Source organism: Larus michahellis, chromosome 2, assembly GCF_964199755.1.
Source record: "Larus michahellis chromosome 2, bLarMic1.1, whole genome shotgun sequence".
Taxonomy (NCBI): Eukaryota; Metazoa; Chordata; class Aves; order Charadriiformes; family Laridae; genus Larus; species Larus michahellis.
The window spans coordinates 19,084,150-19,103,245 of NC_133897.1; the positions used below are offsets into that span (position 1 = coordinate 19,084,150).

The following is a 19,096-nucleotide window of genomic DNA, read 5'->3' on the forward strand; positions in this document are numbered from 1 at the left end:
TGCTCCAATTCATCAGGGGTCTGGCTCCCTGATATGCAGTGCTCCTGGTTTGTGCTTTATCAGAGCAAAGTCCTGGTCTTTGCCATCTTGTGGAGGACTATGCCCCTGCAGCCATCGAAACGTGAAAACATAGTAGGCACCATCTGAACAAAAGCGAGACGGGCCAGCCAGCGCTGCCCTCTGTACTCGGGTAAAAGGGTGGCTCGTGGTGCTGTGAACTTGTGGAAAACATGGAAGATAAGGGTCTACAACTCTTAGGTGAAGTGGGGCTGTAATGGCCAGCAATCACCTCGGTTAGTGTTGCACTTCTAGACTCCACCAAGGATGTTTTCATTGATGTCGGTCAGTGCAGGGCCTGCAAGGTGTTGGGGGGTGAAGGCCAGACCTGATATACCTGCATGACCTTGGAAAGCCTAAAAGGTCCCCCACCACTTCCAGATTGGTCAAATAATTCGCCTAAATCAAAGACCCCACCAGGGAGTGGGGTCAACGCAGGAACATGTGGCATGACATACTGGTGTGGGGGTGGGAAGGAGGTGGGCCTCACTTACATTATAGCATCAACAGACTCAAAATGCTCCTTGTCTACGCTCAAACAGTGGCCCCTGCAGGCAACGCCCTCCCTGCCACCTCTGCAGATACGTACCTGGCTCTTAGCATCTCTCACACACACACGGTCTTGTAAAACCTCGTATTTAAAATGCTTTTACATTTTTTTCAAGTTCAAAACCAGGGAGGAATATTAACCACAACCTCCCTTTCCCACATACAGATGCCTTCATTGGCCTGCCTCCAGCAGCCACTTCTTCCACCAGAGATGACACGGCTGTGGGCTTTACCATGGTGTTTAAAGCAAAATCATTGCAGTGACAGGAAGAAATGCATGTGGTTCATCACATCATTAGTGTTTTCAGCTTTAAAAAAAGAAAAAAGAGAAGGTTCTCATTTCAAAAGGAAAGGCACTTTATAAAGCTCTGGTTATAGCCTTCACGTTTCTGCTAGGGTGCTAGGCAGGTACGTGGGTATTAACAAACCAACCTTAAACCAAAAATAAGACAAGAGATGACCCAAAGCTCTTCCAGGCTGTGGCAGTGCCTCTAGCTTGTCATGCCCTCTTCTCCCACCACCCCTTCTGGACCCAGGACTACATTTTGACAAACAGCAGCGCTCTCGCCCCCTGCTCTGTCGGCTGCTTTTATGTATTTATTTATTTATTTAGATGTCACACTTTGCTTTTGATGCTTTTTGTATTGCAAATTACAGAAATATTTATGATGTCTTAGAGATTTTATGCATGAGAAGAGGCAAAGACTGGAAGAAATAAAAAGAAAGACTAGAAGGTATAGGCAAAAACTCTTTAAAATATTTGAAGTTGTACAAATTGCCAGTAAAATGCCTGTTCATTAACTATGACACTTTGCGCAGATATAAAATAGAAGCTGCTTTTATTTGAGAATTAATAATGAACGCTGCCTAAATGAACAATGGAGATTAAAATGGGAGAATAAATGAAAAAAAAAGACGGAGGAGGAGGTATGAGGTACAAAGACTTTCAGAAGACAGACCATTTCTAGGTAGTTTGAAGAAAAACATTAACCAACAGGAAAAAAATCCCTGCTTACCAAGGGAAGCATACATGATTTCGAAATAAAATTTTTCTTTGTCTAAGACTAACCAAATGAGATTAAGTGACATTTAAAGGCAGCAACTGTGAGTGCTGACAGGTATGACTGGAGTTGCATACAGAAGCAGGAGTGTGTAACATTTGTGGTGACACTGACTGGAAATGGCCCTGGTCCTGCCTTGTATCTCAGAACAATCTAGGCGAGGTTTTACTTTTTAAGAAAGACAATTTTTTTTAAAAAGGGGGTCATTTTATTGAAAAAAACCCGCACAATTGGGGGTTTCCTGATAAAGAACCTTTAAGGGGAACTCTGTGAAAAGGGATCTTCCAACTTCTCAAAATTCACATGAGAACACTGTTGTATTTTTTTCCTTCAGCTCCCATTCTACTAAGAGGCAGCCACAGAAGATGCATTTCAGTCACTGGCCAGCTCTGCAAGTGCTGCTCCACCATCCCTTGCTGTCCTGACGGACTCTACAGCCAAATCTTACCTTAGCCTGATGCTGGAATTGTAGTTAAGGGCCGGGGGGGGAAGGAGAGGGGAGCAAAGGGGGAAGAAGCAGGTCATAGGGACAAAGTAGGGGACAGAGGGCACCCCACCTTACTTCTTGAGACCCCCAGGAGGAACTCTGAAGGAGAATTCCTCCTGGAGGAGCCTGATCCAGCACAACCTGCTATGATGCCTCACAAAAACAGCTGTAGCTTGAAGTCCACCTGTTCCTAGAGTTCAGGAGGTGGTGCCCCTTTTCTTCTCGAGAGCTTTCATTAGGTCAGACATGAAATCTGCCTGCCTGCCTCCAGCCCCAGTTAGAGGTGGCCCAGCTGACCGTGGTTCTCCATCTTGTCCTGTGTTTTCTAGCCTTTTTGAAGGAAGTGGCACAGGTTTCTTTGTCGGAGGTGGTGGCTTACTGGAGACAGGTGGAGGTGGAGGTGGAGGGGGTAGTGGTAGGTCCCCATTACCACTGCTGGAGGCTGGTGGTGGTGGAGGCACAAAATCAGGAGGAGGTTCACAGAAATCAGATGGTGGTGGTGGTGGAAAATCAATCTTCAATGTAGGTGGCGGTGCTGGAAAGCTGTCTGGATCTGTTAGGAAAACGCCGCTGTCTCGTTTGACTTTGGAGGGTAGAATTGGTGAAACAGAAATAGCAGACGACCGCCTTTCAGGTGGAGGAGGAGGCTGCAGCGAGTTCCTCCTACTCTGGGATTTCTGTGGCCTCACCATTGACTGTGCCAGGGCAGGCCCAGTGACGTTATTTGACTTGGCCTTTAATAAGCAGAAGAAATAAAAGGACAAGACACAGTCAGTGCATGTGTAAACTAATGCCACTGCTGAAGAGCAGCAAAAAGGTGTGAAAATACATGAGAAGAGTGCTGCAGATAGACAGCAAAATGAAGCAGAGTACATTTTGCCTGAAGAGTGCAAAGAGTATTTTGTTTTCTTTCTGGAGCTGCCCACAGAGCTTTGACAGTGGAAACCCCTATGTTGAGAGTATTCATAGCACTTCGTCAAGTGCTGTCCTCAGAAAATGAGTGCTTTTAAATTTCAAAGAACTGCAGTTAGTAAGACATACAAAGATACTTTCTTGATGTTCCACCCTGCTGTTCATTCCCTGAGAACATGAAGACTTAAAAAAAAATAAAAATACGTGCTGTGTTTTTACATCCAAAAATAATGAGCAAGATTTGAGAACATAAAAAGCAGATGTAGTTTTGGCTCTTGTCCCCATCTCCCATTCTAGCTGGAGATCCAGAGTTGGATCTCTCAATAAAGCTAAAGTCACCTATCTCTGCCAAACTCATGAGACACAACAAGCAGTAAACCAGGAAGAAAGTGGAGAGATTTGGGAATTTAAAGTTTCCATGTCTGGATTCACTGCCCCCCGCACTCTGCAGCATGGGGTGACATGCATTCACCCGCAGGGTGGTACAGAGGGCTCCCTGTGAAGCGTGGCACTTGGGAAAGCCGCCTGTCACCATTCTGTGCGGTGCACAGCCGGGGAAAGATGCTCCCTGGGTGACCTGGCAAGGGCCACTAATAAGCCTGGGGAAGGGTGTCTTCCTGCTGGGCGAGGCACATGCGCACGCGTCCTCCACTTCCAAATCAATAGTGCGACAAACAGGACCTTGAAGCCACTAAGTTCTAGCCATGTCTGCAAGGTCACAAGATGTTCAAACCCTCTGACAACTTTTTTGAAGGAAAAATGAATCAAAGCACCCATCATACAAGTTAAGAAAAAGAAAACGTAGGATAGCAGTTCATTATGGAGATGTTTAGGTGGCTTTTCTTTTCAATTGCATTTGCTGGTCGACACTCTGAAGATAAATAAAGCCCATTATTGATACCTGAATATAATTTGCTCTTCTTTTATTTTCAGGTAGCAACTGATAGCTGATGACAGTTACTACACAAACATGCTATCTATTCTCGTAAACCTGTGGAGAAGTCTGCTGTCCTGAAAAGAAAGCTTTGTGACACATTCATTTCTAGTTGTGCTAATTTATCAGTTTAGATCCAGCTAGCTTAGTGCTCTAACTGTAGCACCGTGCACCCTGAAAGACTTCAGCTTGATCCTTTGGTCCCAGGCTTGTAAGAAGCTGTGAGATGAGGGAGGCAACATGTTTGCTTCCGCCAGAGAAAACTGCTCTGTCTGCAACCCTGCAGTCAGCAGTACTAATTCTGGCATTAGCTAAATTTAAGACGCATGCCTTCTCTTCCTCGCTCTCCTTGCCTACAAAGATGGAAGTAAACGAAACACAGGAGGAGGGAACCAGTGGCTGAGTTCTGAGAGCGTGATCTACTCCAGAGGAAGTGAGGTTCAGAACAGAGAAACAGACCTTTTTAAAGGAGGAACTCAAAGACAGAAACAAGAAGCGTAGGACGCGTAATGCAAGGTGACTGCAAAATCCTAGGAATTTAATTTCATTTGTCCTGTGCACTTTATGCGTGATGGAAGGACTCTGAATAATGAACTGCAAACAAATGAAGGGGTTTTTTTCTGTAGTATGTTTTCGAAGTCCTCATACTGTACTCTACTGGTATTTTTACAACTAGAGATGGTGCAAGTAGACGATATTTGGAGCTTAACCAAGGAATGCATTTAAAGCCTAATGAAAACATGTGATGTTTTCCCTTACTTCTTCACTTTCTCCTTTCTTACACACTCATCTTCATCTGTGCACAGTGTTCCCTGCTGAAAACACTACTGTATCCTTTGTGTTACTAAGGCAAGGCCCGTTTTCTGGCAGAGACAGAAAACAGCGCCGAGGTTCTGACGGCACAGACTCTTTGAGACTGTCCCAGTAGGCACATTCCTATTCCTGCTACATGAACTCACAGCTACTTGTTCTGAAGAATGAAAGTGGTGGATGCCTGTGCCTTCACCTGCCGGCAGTGGCTCCTTGTTTCTGTGCAATGGACAGGCTGTTTGCAGCGTGTGAAGTGTGAGGAGGGGCAGCAAACCAGCCACTTTACCCAGGAGCCAAATCCTTGTCACAACGGTACACTGGCACTTTGAGGGGGGAAGACAGAGGGTGAAGAAAAACAAACTTGAAGAAGTGGTTCACAGGTGACATTTAACTAGTGCACTGGAAGTAACTGCTGACCTGTACCTCTGATGTATCCACTGTCTTCTGAGTCTCAGGAAATTCTGCACTGGAACGACGAACAATTTGGGGAATCCGTCCATTTGACTGAACAGCACCTGTGACAAGGAGAGGAGACAGAGGGAAGAGTGCGTTACATTTATGTGATATTAACCAGATAAGGTTAATCTTTGCCAGTTTCTTAGCAAACTAAGAAAAAGGCTATAAAAACATCTTTACAACTTCCACCAAGAAACCACTTGTCACACATTTTTTTTATACAAAATTTGGTAAAATCCATGAGAACGTCTGTTTTCTGCTTCAGGATTGTTTTGTGACTTTTCATATTCAGTTCATTACCAAAGGAAAATAAACAAGTTCCCGTACATTAAAACTAATATCTGTCCACATGCCTCCATGGTTGTAGCTGACAATCCTACAGGAAGTGGAAGTGGCAGAATTATGAAGACATACGACAGAAATTATGAGAGTGTGTAAAGGTGTCGACAAATGAAGAGCTTTTTCTTCTCACTATTATAAATGGTGATTACAAAAGGGGACCATTAAGGCTGACAGAGGAAGAGAGAAGGGGAACTGGCTTTGGAACGAAAGCTAAACAGAAACCAAACTGGCACACTTAAGCCCACCCTCTGGCCTTCCACTGTTTAAATACTTGTCTTTCATAACAGCATTTTGAAATAGCGTGCTATAGTATTACTACATTCTCAGTTTTTATTGCATGGGTTTTTTTCCTTTACTTTGGGCTAAAGATTAAAAGTGCCATAGTTTCATATCAATATGGGTCATGAGAGCTGAGGGTTTGAAGTCCTACAGAGAGGCTGATTCATTTTCTTTAGTAGGTGAGCTAACGGCTCTCAAACTTCTCCCCCATCTGGAATCACGGAAGATTTGTGAACCTCACTGTATTCTCGGATTAGTGAAGATCTGCTAGCTGGCTAAGTTAAAACTCTGCAAAACGTCTGCTGACCATTACTGTGTTTGTAAGGGATATGCATAAATAACCCAGTACTGTCAAATGGAGTAAGTGAATGTGAGACCAAAGGACAAATTTGTGTGTTTAATTATGAAAAAATACTGAGCCCCTGTATAGCCTGATGAGGATTAAATAAACTCTCCAGTTTAGTCTAGGATTTTTGGAAGCTGTACATATCAAAGTAGTAGACAGTGTTTGGTGCCTAGATACATACATTTGTAAAGCTTAATGACTGCCTTAGCTCTATTATAATTTACAGTTCTGAGATCCAGTAAAGTTCCACTCACGTACTTCTTGGATGCTAGCGAACCCTTAGCTGTCTACACTAGAAGTCTAAGCACAAGGATGGTTTTAATCTTAACATGTATTTTTCTGATTAGCAAAGAGGTTCCACGAATATGATAAGAAACAGAATAAATTCTTTTTATCGCCATGCCTGCAAATCACACGACTGACAGAGAAGTAAGACAAACTCTGCAGTGTATTGCGTTTACTAGGGCTATTTAGGCTTCAAGGGATGACAGAAGGTGGTCTGAAGTCCTTGTGGTTTATATTTGTGCCTGCATGTTTTTCAGCATATTTAATCCAAAGCACCATTTTGATCATTCAAATTACAGACTGTGTTTGCTGAAGGATTAACATGGAAGTCAATAAAGAGATAAAACCAATCTTGTGGCTGTAAGTGCTCAGTGGAGAGTAAATCCCTGGGTTCTGTGTCCATGCCCTCAAGTGGAGCAGGTTACTGTCTCTCCCCACTTCGCCTGCTGTCCATAGCAGAGCAGGAGTTTGGGCTTCACACTGATGCAATAAGAATGCAGCCCTCAGTCATGCTGAGATTTAACTAACATTTAAATGAAAGGGCAGAGAGAGATCCACTCTATATAGTGCAAGGTGTAGTGTCCTGCTTGACAAATACCATATACCAGAAACTTAGGATCTGGATAAATGGTAATCTGTTTCTTCTGTTAATGGATTTCATAAACTATACAAGACTTGAAAGCAACATTTGCTATATCAACTCCTGCCACATACCTGCACATATGCTATACACAAAGTCTGCCAGCTAAAGGACCCCCAGTCAATCCAATATGTGAGTTCATGCATTCCACTATCAAGATTTATTTTTAAATGTTATAGTATTCTTTGCAAGTCAGTTTCTCAAAAATTTTATGTTGAATTAATATTTTTTAAGCAAAAAAAAAAGAGAAGTAGTCCAAACATAATGCAAAATATAGATACCCAAAACACAGAATGCAAAATATTGAGCCCTGTAGTGATATGAACATCTGAATAAAGCAACATCCTTCATCTTTCAAACATAATGATATTGTGCTGGCACACAGCATACACTGTTTTTTAGTGTCCAAAGAAACCCATAGTGAGGCAGAGAGGCAAACAACATATTTTGCCTCAGATGCACCTGGCACTTGGGACACTTCAGAACCACAGACCAGTTTGGGGTATACGCGAACACACAAATGCTGGCTACAGCAGTGCGACCAGGGAGCACAGGCTACATGAGATGAGAGAACGAAGTCACGCTTGCCTTCCTAAGCATTGCTTTTGGCTGCCACTGAAGTCAACAGAGTACAGCCCCCTGCTAAGCTCACACAGGACTGTGGTTTTCTATAGCAGTTTTTAGCCTATACTGAAATCAGACCATATAAATGGCTATACGGCCATTTGAAAACAGAAGAAAACATGCTTTGTTCCATTTCCAAAACATGAGCCAAAAACTACTCACAGTCAGGCAGTTCAGGTTATAGTATTATAGTCAGGCTCCAGGTTTTATACAGGGCATTAATGATAACTGTATGACAGGAACAACCACAGTGACTTGCCCCAATTAGAACGCTAATGATCCTTCAGAGATATTTCCATAGAGATAACATACATGACTAAAATCTTTCCAGGCTATTTAACCATTTAATGGGATCCATTAGTTAAGATTAACAGTGTATTTGATAATCACATGCAGTATTCCTGGATTCTAGTCAGGAGCTGAAGTTATACAGATGTATATATACACTTTATAAGGCCTCAATCCTGCCCACATCCAGTACAGACTGCAGCACCAGCATGGAGCCCCACTGGTCGGCCACCTCTCTACTGCCATCAACACCAGAACATAAAATGCTCCACAACTGTCCCATCCACCCTCACTAACATATCCCTGAGTACAACCGTCAAAAATCTCCCGATCTCAAAACAGTCTGTTACTGGGTCTCCCTACCCCAAATGTGCATTTATTACCATGATTTGACTCCAACGAATAGTAGAAAGACCACGTTCTTCTCACATGTACTAAAAGGCAAACTAAAGCCTTGGAAAGGTGTTTGGAGGATTTTGATTTGTCTACATGAGAAGTCAGAAGATTAACTGTCAACACGGATTTTGACTTTGCGTGTCTTATGATAGTAAGTACTTGGCCAGCATGTCCTTCCTAATAAATAAAGTATACCTTAAGCATGTAAACTAAAAACATTCATGCAAGTTACAGCTAGTATCATGCACTGCTGTATCTGTACGGTGATAAAATAGGTAACAGCAATATGATGAAGCTCCTGGAAAAGTAAAGTTAGGGAATAACCCAATCCTTTCTTCCTCTATGTCCTTCTCCTAACACCCACACCGTTAGCATGCAAATGAGTGAAAGGCTAGGAAAGAGAGTGGCTCACTCTATAATAATCTCTTTCTGAAATGACCATTCTCAGAATATCCCACTCATGGGAAGAAAAGCTCCGATACAGGCAGTGTAGATATGGGCAAACAGAAAACTTCAAGACATGAACCATCAGTCTGTAAAACGTAGAGGGAGTATAAAGGATTTGTATTCTGATGCCAACAGAAAAATACCTTATTAAATTATGCAGATTTAAACGAACCTTTGGTGGGCTGTCTTTGTATTCTTCAAGCTCTAACTTTAAAGCGAAAGCTCTGCGGCTAGCTTATAGATTAGAGCTATGCTGGGCTGTCTAGAACAAGATATTATCTTGCTGAATCAATGAGATGGATAGTTTTCTGAGCAAAGGCTATTGCAACACTGATGATGACAGAAGAGGGCAATAAATGTGATTTCAACTGCTGTGACAGCATTGGTACCTGCTGATAAGGATCCTGCAGGAGCAGCTGGTTCCACGGTCCCTTGATTTGTCCACCGAGAGGACAAGCCAGCTTTCTTCACTGCACACTTGTAATTATCAAATAGCGTCTTGCCATACTGCAAAACAATCAAAATGATACAATAAGCATGGTGTTAAGCCTGAAATAGGCCAAGCATTAATTTTGCTCCCAGACAGCTTTTCTGACCCCATTCCTTCCTACCCAGTTTTGTTAAAAAGCAGTTTTCTACAAATGCCGTGCCTATTTCTGTATAGGGCCAGGTGGAAAGCATCTCTGTAACAGCACAATAAAACAGGAATCCCTGTGACCAAACACAGTCCTACTGATATCATTCACACATTTAATGTTCAGTTTAGTATCTGCAAACATCTTGAAACTTGGCTTTAAAACCAACTGTTCTCAATAAATATCTTTTTCCAGTGCTTTCCAAGTATTACATTTTCAGACTGGAGACTTGGGACACTGAATCCTGGGCCTCTAGAGCAAACTGCTCTGTCAGTGTAATACACAAAATAATCCGATGTTCACCCCACACCTTTGTTGGATGTCACCCTGCAGCAGAACTGGCAGAAAAGAACATATACCTAACAGAAGTGGGTCTGTATAGCCAGGTACAGCCAGTATACTGGGCTGTGTATAAATCCATCTCCCGTAATATTTTGCGCAAAGCAAAATGGTCTGTGAATGTGGATCTTTTTGAAGAGGGTGAGGCAGACAATTTGGCCAGAACTGTCTGAAAAATGTCACAGCTGGACTGACCAGAGTTTGCACATCTTAGCCACAGCATACTATTGTGCCAGATAACTGTGCAGTGAGTTTTACGAGTACATGAGTTTTATAGCCACAGAATTCACCCTCATGTTAATGAGAAAAACACATTGATGACTAGAGTATAAGAACATTCAGCAAATCCATCCTGGTCATGCCCTTCTTCTCTCTCTATGATAAAATCAGCATGAATGTCCATTCTTGTCACAATATTTCTAGTTGAGGTGATGACAGTCAGTAACCTAAGGAAGACAGGGTTTTACGGAAAACGTATTTAACAAAATTTACTTTTAATCTCACCTTGGCAATTCTTATTCCTGTTACCCATTGATGTAGGGTTGCTTGATCATCGCAGCATAAGTACTTGATATACTGTGACTCCTTTTGGATCTGGGGGTGCTGAAAGATATTGATTCATAAAGTAAGACAAACACCGAAATCAAGTCACTATACAAAAGTGTGAAGGCACTGCACAGTGACCTCAGTGAGAACACTGCCTATAGGCATCATGTTAACTTGAAGATGATTTGGGAAAAAATAAGAAGCAGCAAAAACAGAGTATAAGAAAATATAAAAAAGATGGTGACTATGAACTATACCTGAGCTGCCACTGGCAACATTTGCTTGAAATAATTTTAATGCATTGTAATATGAATTCAAGGGCTACAGAAATCTAATAGTGATCTGGATTTCAATGAAGTCTACAAATGCCATGGTTCAAGGTCTAACATTCAATGTATAAACACTGGAAGGAAGTCTGTTTCTCATTGTGGTTTGTCATCTGTAAGGCATTCAGACCGAACACTGAACATGATTAGTTTTCAAAGAGTATGTTAAATTTGTTTAAGCATAAACTCTCAGCTGAAACAGATTTTTCCGTCTAACTGACTGCCTTTCTTTGTGCCTAGTTCTAGCTTTCTTCCTACACATTTTTATTCTGTTTTGCTGTTGTTTGCCAACAGTTTTGTAGTACTGCTGTTATGTTCTAGATAGAGGATCATTCAAAATGTGCAACGCCATCAGAAGTAATCTTTTTTGTTTGTTTGTACCAGAAACATTTACAATTTTTAAACCTTTTTTGTTCTTTTGGACACAATTTAGGATCTCTTCCCCTTAGTGATCAATATAGTAGTGGTATGTGGTGATGTACCATTGCAACTCAAAGAGCACCAAAATCCCTGGCTGCCTGCTTGCCTGAGATTGAACATCCTCTCTAAGACTCTGCAGGAATTTTGTTCCCCTGCTACAGCAGAGAAGGTTGTAAGTCTTTAGTAGCTTAGATGGAATAATATACTGCCATCTCTTGATATGCAAGGGAAAGAATGAAATTAAAGGAAAAGGCTTCGTTATCCCTCATTTACATGTTCATGTCTATTTATATTCTTACAAATTATAGGTGCACAGATAGTGAATATGTTCCAAGGATTCACTATTGTCAATTGACTCTCTGTGGCCTGGGCAGTTGAAAATTCACAGAATGGTAGGGATCGTAAGGGACCTTCTGAGATCGTCTAGTCCAACTCCCCTGCCAAAGCAGGTTGGACAGGATCGCATCCAGGTGGGTTTTGAATATCTCCAGAGAAGGAGACTCCACAACCTCTCTGGGCAACCTGTTCCAGTGCTCTGTCACCCCCAAAGTAAAGAAGTTTTTCCTTATGTTCAGATGGAGTTTCCTGTGCTCCACTTTGCGCCCATTGCCTCTTGTCCTGCCGCTGGGCACCACCGAAAAGAGTTTGGCCCCATCCTCTTGACACCTGCCCTTTAGGTATTTATAAGCACTGATGAGATCCCCTCTCAGTCTTCTCTTCTCCAGGCTAAGCAGACCCAGGTCTCTCAGACTTCCCTCATGAGAGATGCTCCAGTCCCTTGATCACCTTCGTAAGCGTACCTCCACCTAGCAGCAAGGACCCTGGTTTTATACATATCATTAAGCCCCCAAAACAGAGCAGTGCTGGATGGGGAGCTCGGCAGGATCCCTCGCAGTGCAGAGCCAGCCCAGAGCTGATGTAGGTGCCAGATATCACTTCACAGATGCCTGCTGGTGGCTGGGGCATCCCTGGTGTGGAGGCCAAACCCTGGCCTCAGCTGAGTGACCCATGGATTCAAAAGCAAAGCTGAACACAGAGGTCTTGCTCCCCAGCCACGTGTCCCTGCTCCCCCCTCAGCACTGCAGACACCAGGCTTCCCTTGCTTGTGCTGTCCCAACTGTTTAGGAGGCCACATTGTGATTTGAAAAAAAAAAAAAAAAAAAAAAAAAGGAACTAGTCTGGGTTAAATTTAACCCATTTCATCCTGCCGTGGTTTTTTTTGTTTTGTTTTGTTTTAAACCCAGCAGTACACAGCATGGCCTCATATACAGCATGGGGATAAGGGGCACTGTGGCTTGGGGAGAGAAGTAGCAGCAAGGGATGGATGAGAGGATGGGACCACACAAGCCAGTATTGCTGCCAAAGCCCTGTATCATCAAATTACAGAGCAAGAGTGAACACATCAGGGAGAAAACTGTGAGGAACAAAAAACCAAAGGGATATTACTCTTGAAGGGTCTCACAGAGACAGGTGTGTCCCAAGGCAGTGCTGTGGGTAACTGCATTACAGCTCCCTGCTGTTTGAACTCAGCTGCTCACACAGGTCATACTGCTTGCCATTCTTCTGCAAATACATAGCTGGCCATCTCCCCCGGATGATGGATATGCAAAGTCTGCTGCAGCCCTCTGGAGGGTCCGTGGCTGACTTATGCTATTAACTTGCTCTTGGGGACTCTCAAGGTGAGAGCTAGGGATATCTCACATTGCAAGCCCAGAGATGACAACTCACTCTCACCAGATGCCTTAACCACGCCTGTTCCACAGATCTGTGCCTCACCGACCCGGTACGCTCACACACCACCCCTTCACACAGTTCAACGTACAGGGCTGAATCTTGCTGCTATGCCACGTATCACACAGAGGCAGTAACCAGGGCCCCTGGACAAACAGCCTTCTCCAGCTTCCCGGCATCTGCCTGTCCCCATCCCCAGCAGCCTCAGACACCCTGAACGCTGTTCAGAACAAGCTCTGCTACTGCAAGCCATGGCGAGCACACAATGCCTGACAATCCTTATTTCCTTCTGCCATTCTCCATTTTGTGACTTAACACAGTGAAAATCATTAGAGAATTCAGTCTGAATACTTCTTTAAAAGGGAACTGTAAGCAGGCACTTCTCTGTGTGGCAGAGTACATCCCATAGACCTGGGTTACATTATCACCAACAGACCCAAATGAACCAGGAGGTGCAAACAAAGGCACTGCAACCCTGGGTAAATTCAATTCTTCAAGCACTTTTCAAACAGCAATTAGCAATTTTGCTCCAGTGTGTAAGGTCCTACTGAACCCAGCAGATGGCACCCAAAGCTTTCAAAAATGAAAAAAGTAAGGTTTTTTTTCCCCCCTCCTTTTTCATGACAACAAAATCCAATGGGTGTACATATCTCCCCTCATTTTCAAACACTACACCTACTAACAGGTTTTTTAGAAGAAAAACCACAAACTTCTATAATTTAACAGATAATTCATGCAAACACCTGGAAGAAAGTGCACACTGCATAAACAAGGCAGAGGAGGCCATGGCATAGAGCAAGCTAGGTAATGGTGCTGCACATAGACACAGCCCTGCCACGGGGACCTGCTGCTGGGGAGCTCAGAGGGGCTGCTGGAGACCTCTCCTCTGGGCACCCTACAGAAATATCAGTTTCACAAGAACATCTGTACTGTGTCAGATTAAAGGTCTCCGGATCCAGCTTCTGGACTTTGACAGTGGCCACAAATGGATACTGAGGGCAGAGAAAGAACAAGACAAGCATATATGATACTTCCTTCTCTGTAGTCTCCCTGTCTGCAACTATTTTCAGGTCAGGGGATTTTCTGAGCCAGATGGGATTTCTCCTCCAGGTACTTCTTCAGCTTTTTATTGAGTCCAGAGAGAGTTGTGGCATCCACAACACCCAGCCTACAGGCTTCTAGTCTTTGCAGTCATTCTTCAAGTTATTCCTTACTTTTGCTTATCCTTGTTGCTCCTCCTTGATCCTTTTTCCAAGTTTATTATATCTTCTTTGAGATGAGAAGACCAGAACTGCAAAGGTGAGAAGCAACCATGGACTTGTGCCATGGTATGGCAACATTCATTGATTTATCATATATGCCTTTCCTAATCATTCCTAATGCTTGATGTACATAGCTAACCACCACTGAGCAGTGAAACAAAGCTTTCATCAAGGTATATACCGTATCAGCATCTTGCTTCTGAATGGTACAGGTCAGCTCAAAGTTAGTAAATTCACAGCTGCAGTTCTGATCATTTTTGTCCCTGTGCACATTATTGTGTGTATACCTAGACCATATGTTATTTATGGTTTTATTGTACAGAACCTCAGCCTCACAATGGCCTTCCAGGATTCTTGTCTGCCCTTTCCTCAACTATCTAAATAATGTAGCATCATCAGCAAGCTTCCTCACCTCACTGCTTACTCTGTCTATGAATACTTTGAGACTGGGGGGTTCTCACCATCCTGAGAAGCTGAGAGGGAACTGTCAGTGAACAAAGCTAGAGTCTCCCGTGACGGACAACATCATGGGAGTTATTTACTGCCTACTCTCTACCCTGTATTTTACTAGCTATTGTCTCTACTGGGCAATCTATCTTAACTAGTGACATTCACCAGTGGGGCCTATTCCAAATTACCCCAATCAGTTCCTTGATTAAATTATTCCAATCAGCAACCATGATTAAATGCAAAGTCACAAGTATATTCTGTCAATTAGGGTTGAGACTAGCAAGCTGCTGAGCACCCAGCTCTCATAAGGAGACCTCAACGCCATGCAGGCAGTCTGTATCTTCACTTCGTAACAGCTAAGAACTGTATTTTCTCTCACTTTCCAAGAAGCAGCAGCACTGTCTCTCTTTTTATGTGTAACCTTACCGATGACACATAAAACATAACTTTGTACTGGATCCATAGCCCACTGAAGTTGACTGCAAATATCCCCACTACCTTTCCTGGGCTTTGGGTCAGGTCTAAGGAGGACTGTTCCATGCTAGCAGTGCAGAGGCTGCCTACTGCAGCTGTGTGCAAGGCCAGACCCCAAGACCAAACACCAGCAGGACCAAGCTTAATACTGAAGGTTTATGCTTGTAAAACATTATTAGAAAGCGGCTCAGATTTGGTTTCCTGTGGTTTCTAGATGCATGAAGCATGCTGCTTTGGATAGGAAGGTATAATTTTTCAGCCAAGAAACGTCACACCCCACCCCAGCAGCTTGCTCACTTGGGAAGAACGGTACCATAGTGAAATTACTTTGGCAGCAGAAATAGCAGGTCTCTGCTGTCGCTGGTGACCTTTACAAGCTTTACTCTGCCCTAAAAACTTCAGGCTATATGCTAAATCTATTACACAGTACATAAAAATGCTGACTCAGTATAATCAATTCAGAGAAGTATCTGGACAGCTGAAAGTCCAAGGAAATGATGACTTGCTGCGAAGATCCATGTGAACCAATTTCCTCCTTTCACAGCTCCTCCCTCTCAGGGTAGTTGTGCAGTACAGCACACAGACGTAAGGAGCTGTAGTCACTACGCAAGTCTGGTTTTGCTAAAATACATTTGTAGTCTCTCTAGTAACACCTCTGTGAGACTAACAGAGGTCATAACAGTATCAATCACGACAGTCATGTGAGAAATACTGTATTTTTAGGCAAAGTAACACTAAGCTCAGTATGCCACAGTTTAGACGTCTCACACAGAGAGAGATATAAATTATTTTGTTACATGGTGCATACTGTGTCCTGAAAAGGTCATTAAAATCATCTGACAGCAAACTGAAAACATCTCCTCTGGAATGGTTTATCACCTTTGCCTCTGAAACACGCAGCACCAAAACGAATTATGAACGACAACTGTTTAAAAAGCAACCACCCCAGAAGTCATTGTTTGAATGAAAAGTGGTTATGCAAATAGAAGGGGACTCCAGAATTTTTCTCACAGAAGAAAATTGAATAGTGCTTCGAAATAAGACGGTGCATTAAAATGCAACATAATTTGACTACAGTGAACTTTTTTCTCTGTCAATGTCAAAACTCTTAATAATGATGAATTAGTCACATCATTGGGCCTGATTTTTGGAAGTGCTGGACACCTGCCTGAGCACCTCAAATGTCAGGCTGCAAAAGGATGTGGTGTGTTCCACCCGGAAAAGCACTGAAAAGGTTTGGAACAGAATCTAGTGTTCTCCTCTGACCCACTGTCTCCTCTACAAGTATCAACTGTCTAGAGATAAAGAAAGCAGAAGCACTTGAATATAAAGAGCTTATTTTCTGGAGAGGTTTAAAAAAAATATTTGTGCACAGATTACATTTTCAGATACAAAGTAAACTCTTTGCCTAAGGAAAAAAAAGATAGAACACATTGAAAACCTGAAGAAATGGGAACTGAACTATGTGGTTTCTATGGTTTGTGCCAAAACAAATGACTGAAGGCCATGTGTGCATGAAATTAGAGATTATCCCAATAAAATCTTTTGCTTTGCCTTCTTCCAACACTGAAGATGAAAAGTAAACTCAAGTTATTCAGGCATCTCATTGGATTCCTTGCCCCAAAATACATGGATCATTGCTCAGTTTCTGAGGCAGAAACAATAGCCAGAAGCATAAAGACTGACTAACTTTGGATCAAAAGCTTTGGCTTTAGGCCAAATTTTCACAAAACAGTCAATGTTTTTGGATACCTTATCTTCTTCTGATGACCTTGTGCTGTGTTGGGATAGCGTCTCAGAAAAGCTAAGACTCTTCTGGCTCCTATCACTGCAAGTAGAATCAACACTTGGCACCTCCCAAAAATCACACTGAAGTGGTTCAAATTGGCTGTCTACTATTAAACATGGTCAAATTCTGATACTATGCACTCCTTGCATTAAGATGACCAGGCTTAACTGATCTTTTGAAGAAGACGTATGTGAACTGTACAGATAAAACAGTAACTGTCCTCCGATAAGGAAATTATTCTTTTGACCTACGTTTCTCTAACCACTGAGGCAAAATTTTTAGGTCTTTAAAAATGTATGTAATAGCCATTGTAACCAGAGGACTGCTTTATACAGCAAATAACATTTTCCAAAGCTGTTATATTCCATTTCTCACCATATTCTCCCCATTGTTTATGCGCTAATCTTGCAATACTACATGCATGTACTATGACTGTAAACCCACATGTCTGAAAGTGTTCTGTAATAAAGAGCATTTCTGCTTTTTCTTTTCCAGTTTATCTAGCAATGAATTTTACTCTGAAATATTTATCTGTAGCATTCATGCTAACACAACAATTCTCAAATCTTTCACATAAAGAAATAGAAAATCTCCTGTGTTCTCTCCTCGTTGCCTGCACTAGCAATTTGCTCTACATCTTCTTCCTACCATTTTCTATCTCAAACACTGCTAATTCTCACCTTCTACCTTCTTAACTGTCATTTTGCTGAATGTATTATGTACACGACTCAGTCTGCAACAGAGCACACTGGGTGTGAGGGAGGAAGGAATCAGGTGCAGAGCAACTAAATACCAAATTACCTGCTAGAATGACACCACTGTTGCAAACAGAAGCTATTCTTCTTGAAAATTTACTTCCAGAATTCTTTGGATCATTAGAAATTTTTTTTAAAAAAATCATAGTTTCCAAATGACACGAGGAAAACTTAGCTGTTTCGACTGCACAGAAAAATGTACCCAGCTGTGGAAATAGAGGATGATTTGCCTTTGTCTCAGTTTATCCCCAGGAAACCAATTTTTTTCATCCTAGATTAATTCAGCATTATGCACCATTACCTCCAGATTACTCAAGCACAACCAGCACCAATAAACTATAATTAAATCCACTCTTTGTCACAGGCACATCAGACTGACTAAACCAGCAAATTTGCATATAGATTACCCAGCTATTTGTCTGCTTTGAAAGATTTTTCAACATGGTGTGACAAAACCAGCTCCTGGGCTAGTGTGTGCACGCGTGCACACACAGAGACACTCTTAATGCACAAAATAAACATTACGTTCACAATTTCTGCTCAGTGCAATGGATGCTGTCACTAGCACGATGAACAGATCCCTTCCTTCATGGAGAAATCTCTTGGTTTTGAGAGCTTTCAGCTTCGGAATATGAAATAAATCATACAAAAGGTCTCATCCGTTTCCACAGCATTTCCCATGTAACGTAGTAGATGGTGAAAAAGAAGCTCTACAGGGAATCTATGCATAAAAATTTGCATTTTTAAATGCAAAAGTGACTGTGAAGAACCAAAGCACTCCAACTTGCGCACTTGCTGTGTGCAGTGTGTGAATTTATTTTTTCTGTGAAGGAGAGAGATTTTTGCTCCATCGACGTTCCTCTCCCAGGAGTGGCCAGCACTCTCCACACGGTGGCGAGGAGAGCCACGCTGCTACCCTCTCCTGCCTCCTCTGCCTGGAACAGAGCGACAGATCTGACCTTGACAGACGGAGGTTTGAGTGAGGGTCTTCTCTCACTCTCGGCTGCCCTTTCCCTTCCTCTTTTCTGCATACGGAGGTCTCTATTAAGAAAAGACTCACTTTATCTGATGTCAAAGTGAAGGGTGGGATCTTTAAATTTTTTGTAAGCTTTACATTTAGGCTGAGTAGAAAATAGGAAGAATCTGCGTGTTTATAGGAGCAGATGCTGCAAAAGTATTTATTTTATTCAGAGGCTGTTGGTTTTTTGGCTTTTTTCTTTTTAAGTGCGGGACTTCCTTTGAGGGAGTAAAGCTTGTTTAACAGTGATACAGAACAATTCAATTTAAGAAGGTTATAGCTCAGCACAGAACAAGTAGCTACTGTGAAATAAAACAGTTCTTCAAGCTTTATAGTTGCCCCAAAGCCCAAGGATCCCCGAAAGCCAACTCCACTGGAGCCTCTGTGCCAGACTGCACTCTCGTCCTCAGGACTCAGCCACATCGGTTCTGGTTTGCT

The 19,096-nt window shown here is 42.5% G+C and overlaps 1 protein-coding gene across 3 annotated transcripts in view; it reads right to left on the bottom strand.

Moving 5' to 3' along the window:
- Positions 1-1,342: 1,342 nt before the first annotated feature.
- APBB1IP (amyloid beta precursor protein binding family B member 1 interacting protein) overlaps positions 1,343-19,096 on the bottom strand; it is a 66,942-nt gene continuing 49,188 nt past the window's right edge. The window contains exons 11-14 of one of the 3 annotated variants that reach the window (XM_074574429.1): positions 10,392-10,490; positions 9,303-9,420; positions 5,228-5,325; positions 1,343-2,888 (exon numbers count right to left, since the gene is read on the bottom strand). In XM_074574429.1, the coding sequence (XP_074430530.1) occupies positions 2,352-2,888; positions 5,228-5,325; positions 9,303-9,420; positions 10,392-10,490 (852 nt within the window). In that variant the 3' untranslated portion in view covers positions 1,343-2,351. The remainder of the gene's footprint in view (positions 2,889-5,227; positions 5,326-9,302; positions 9,421-10,391; positions 10,491-19,096) is intronic. The other 2 variants (XM_074574428.1, XM_074574427.1) reach the window with 2 other exon arrangements.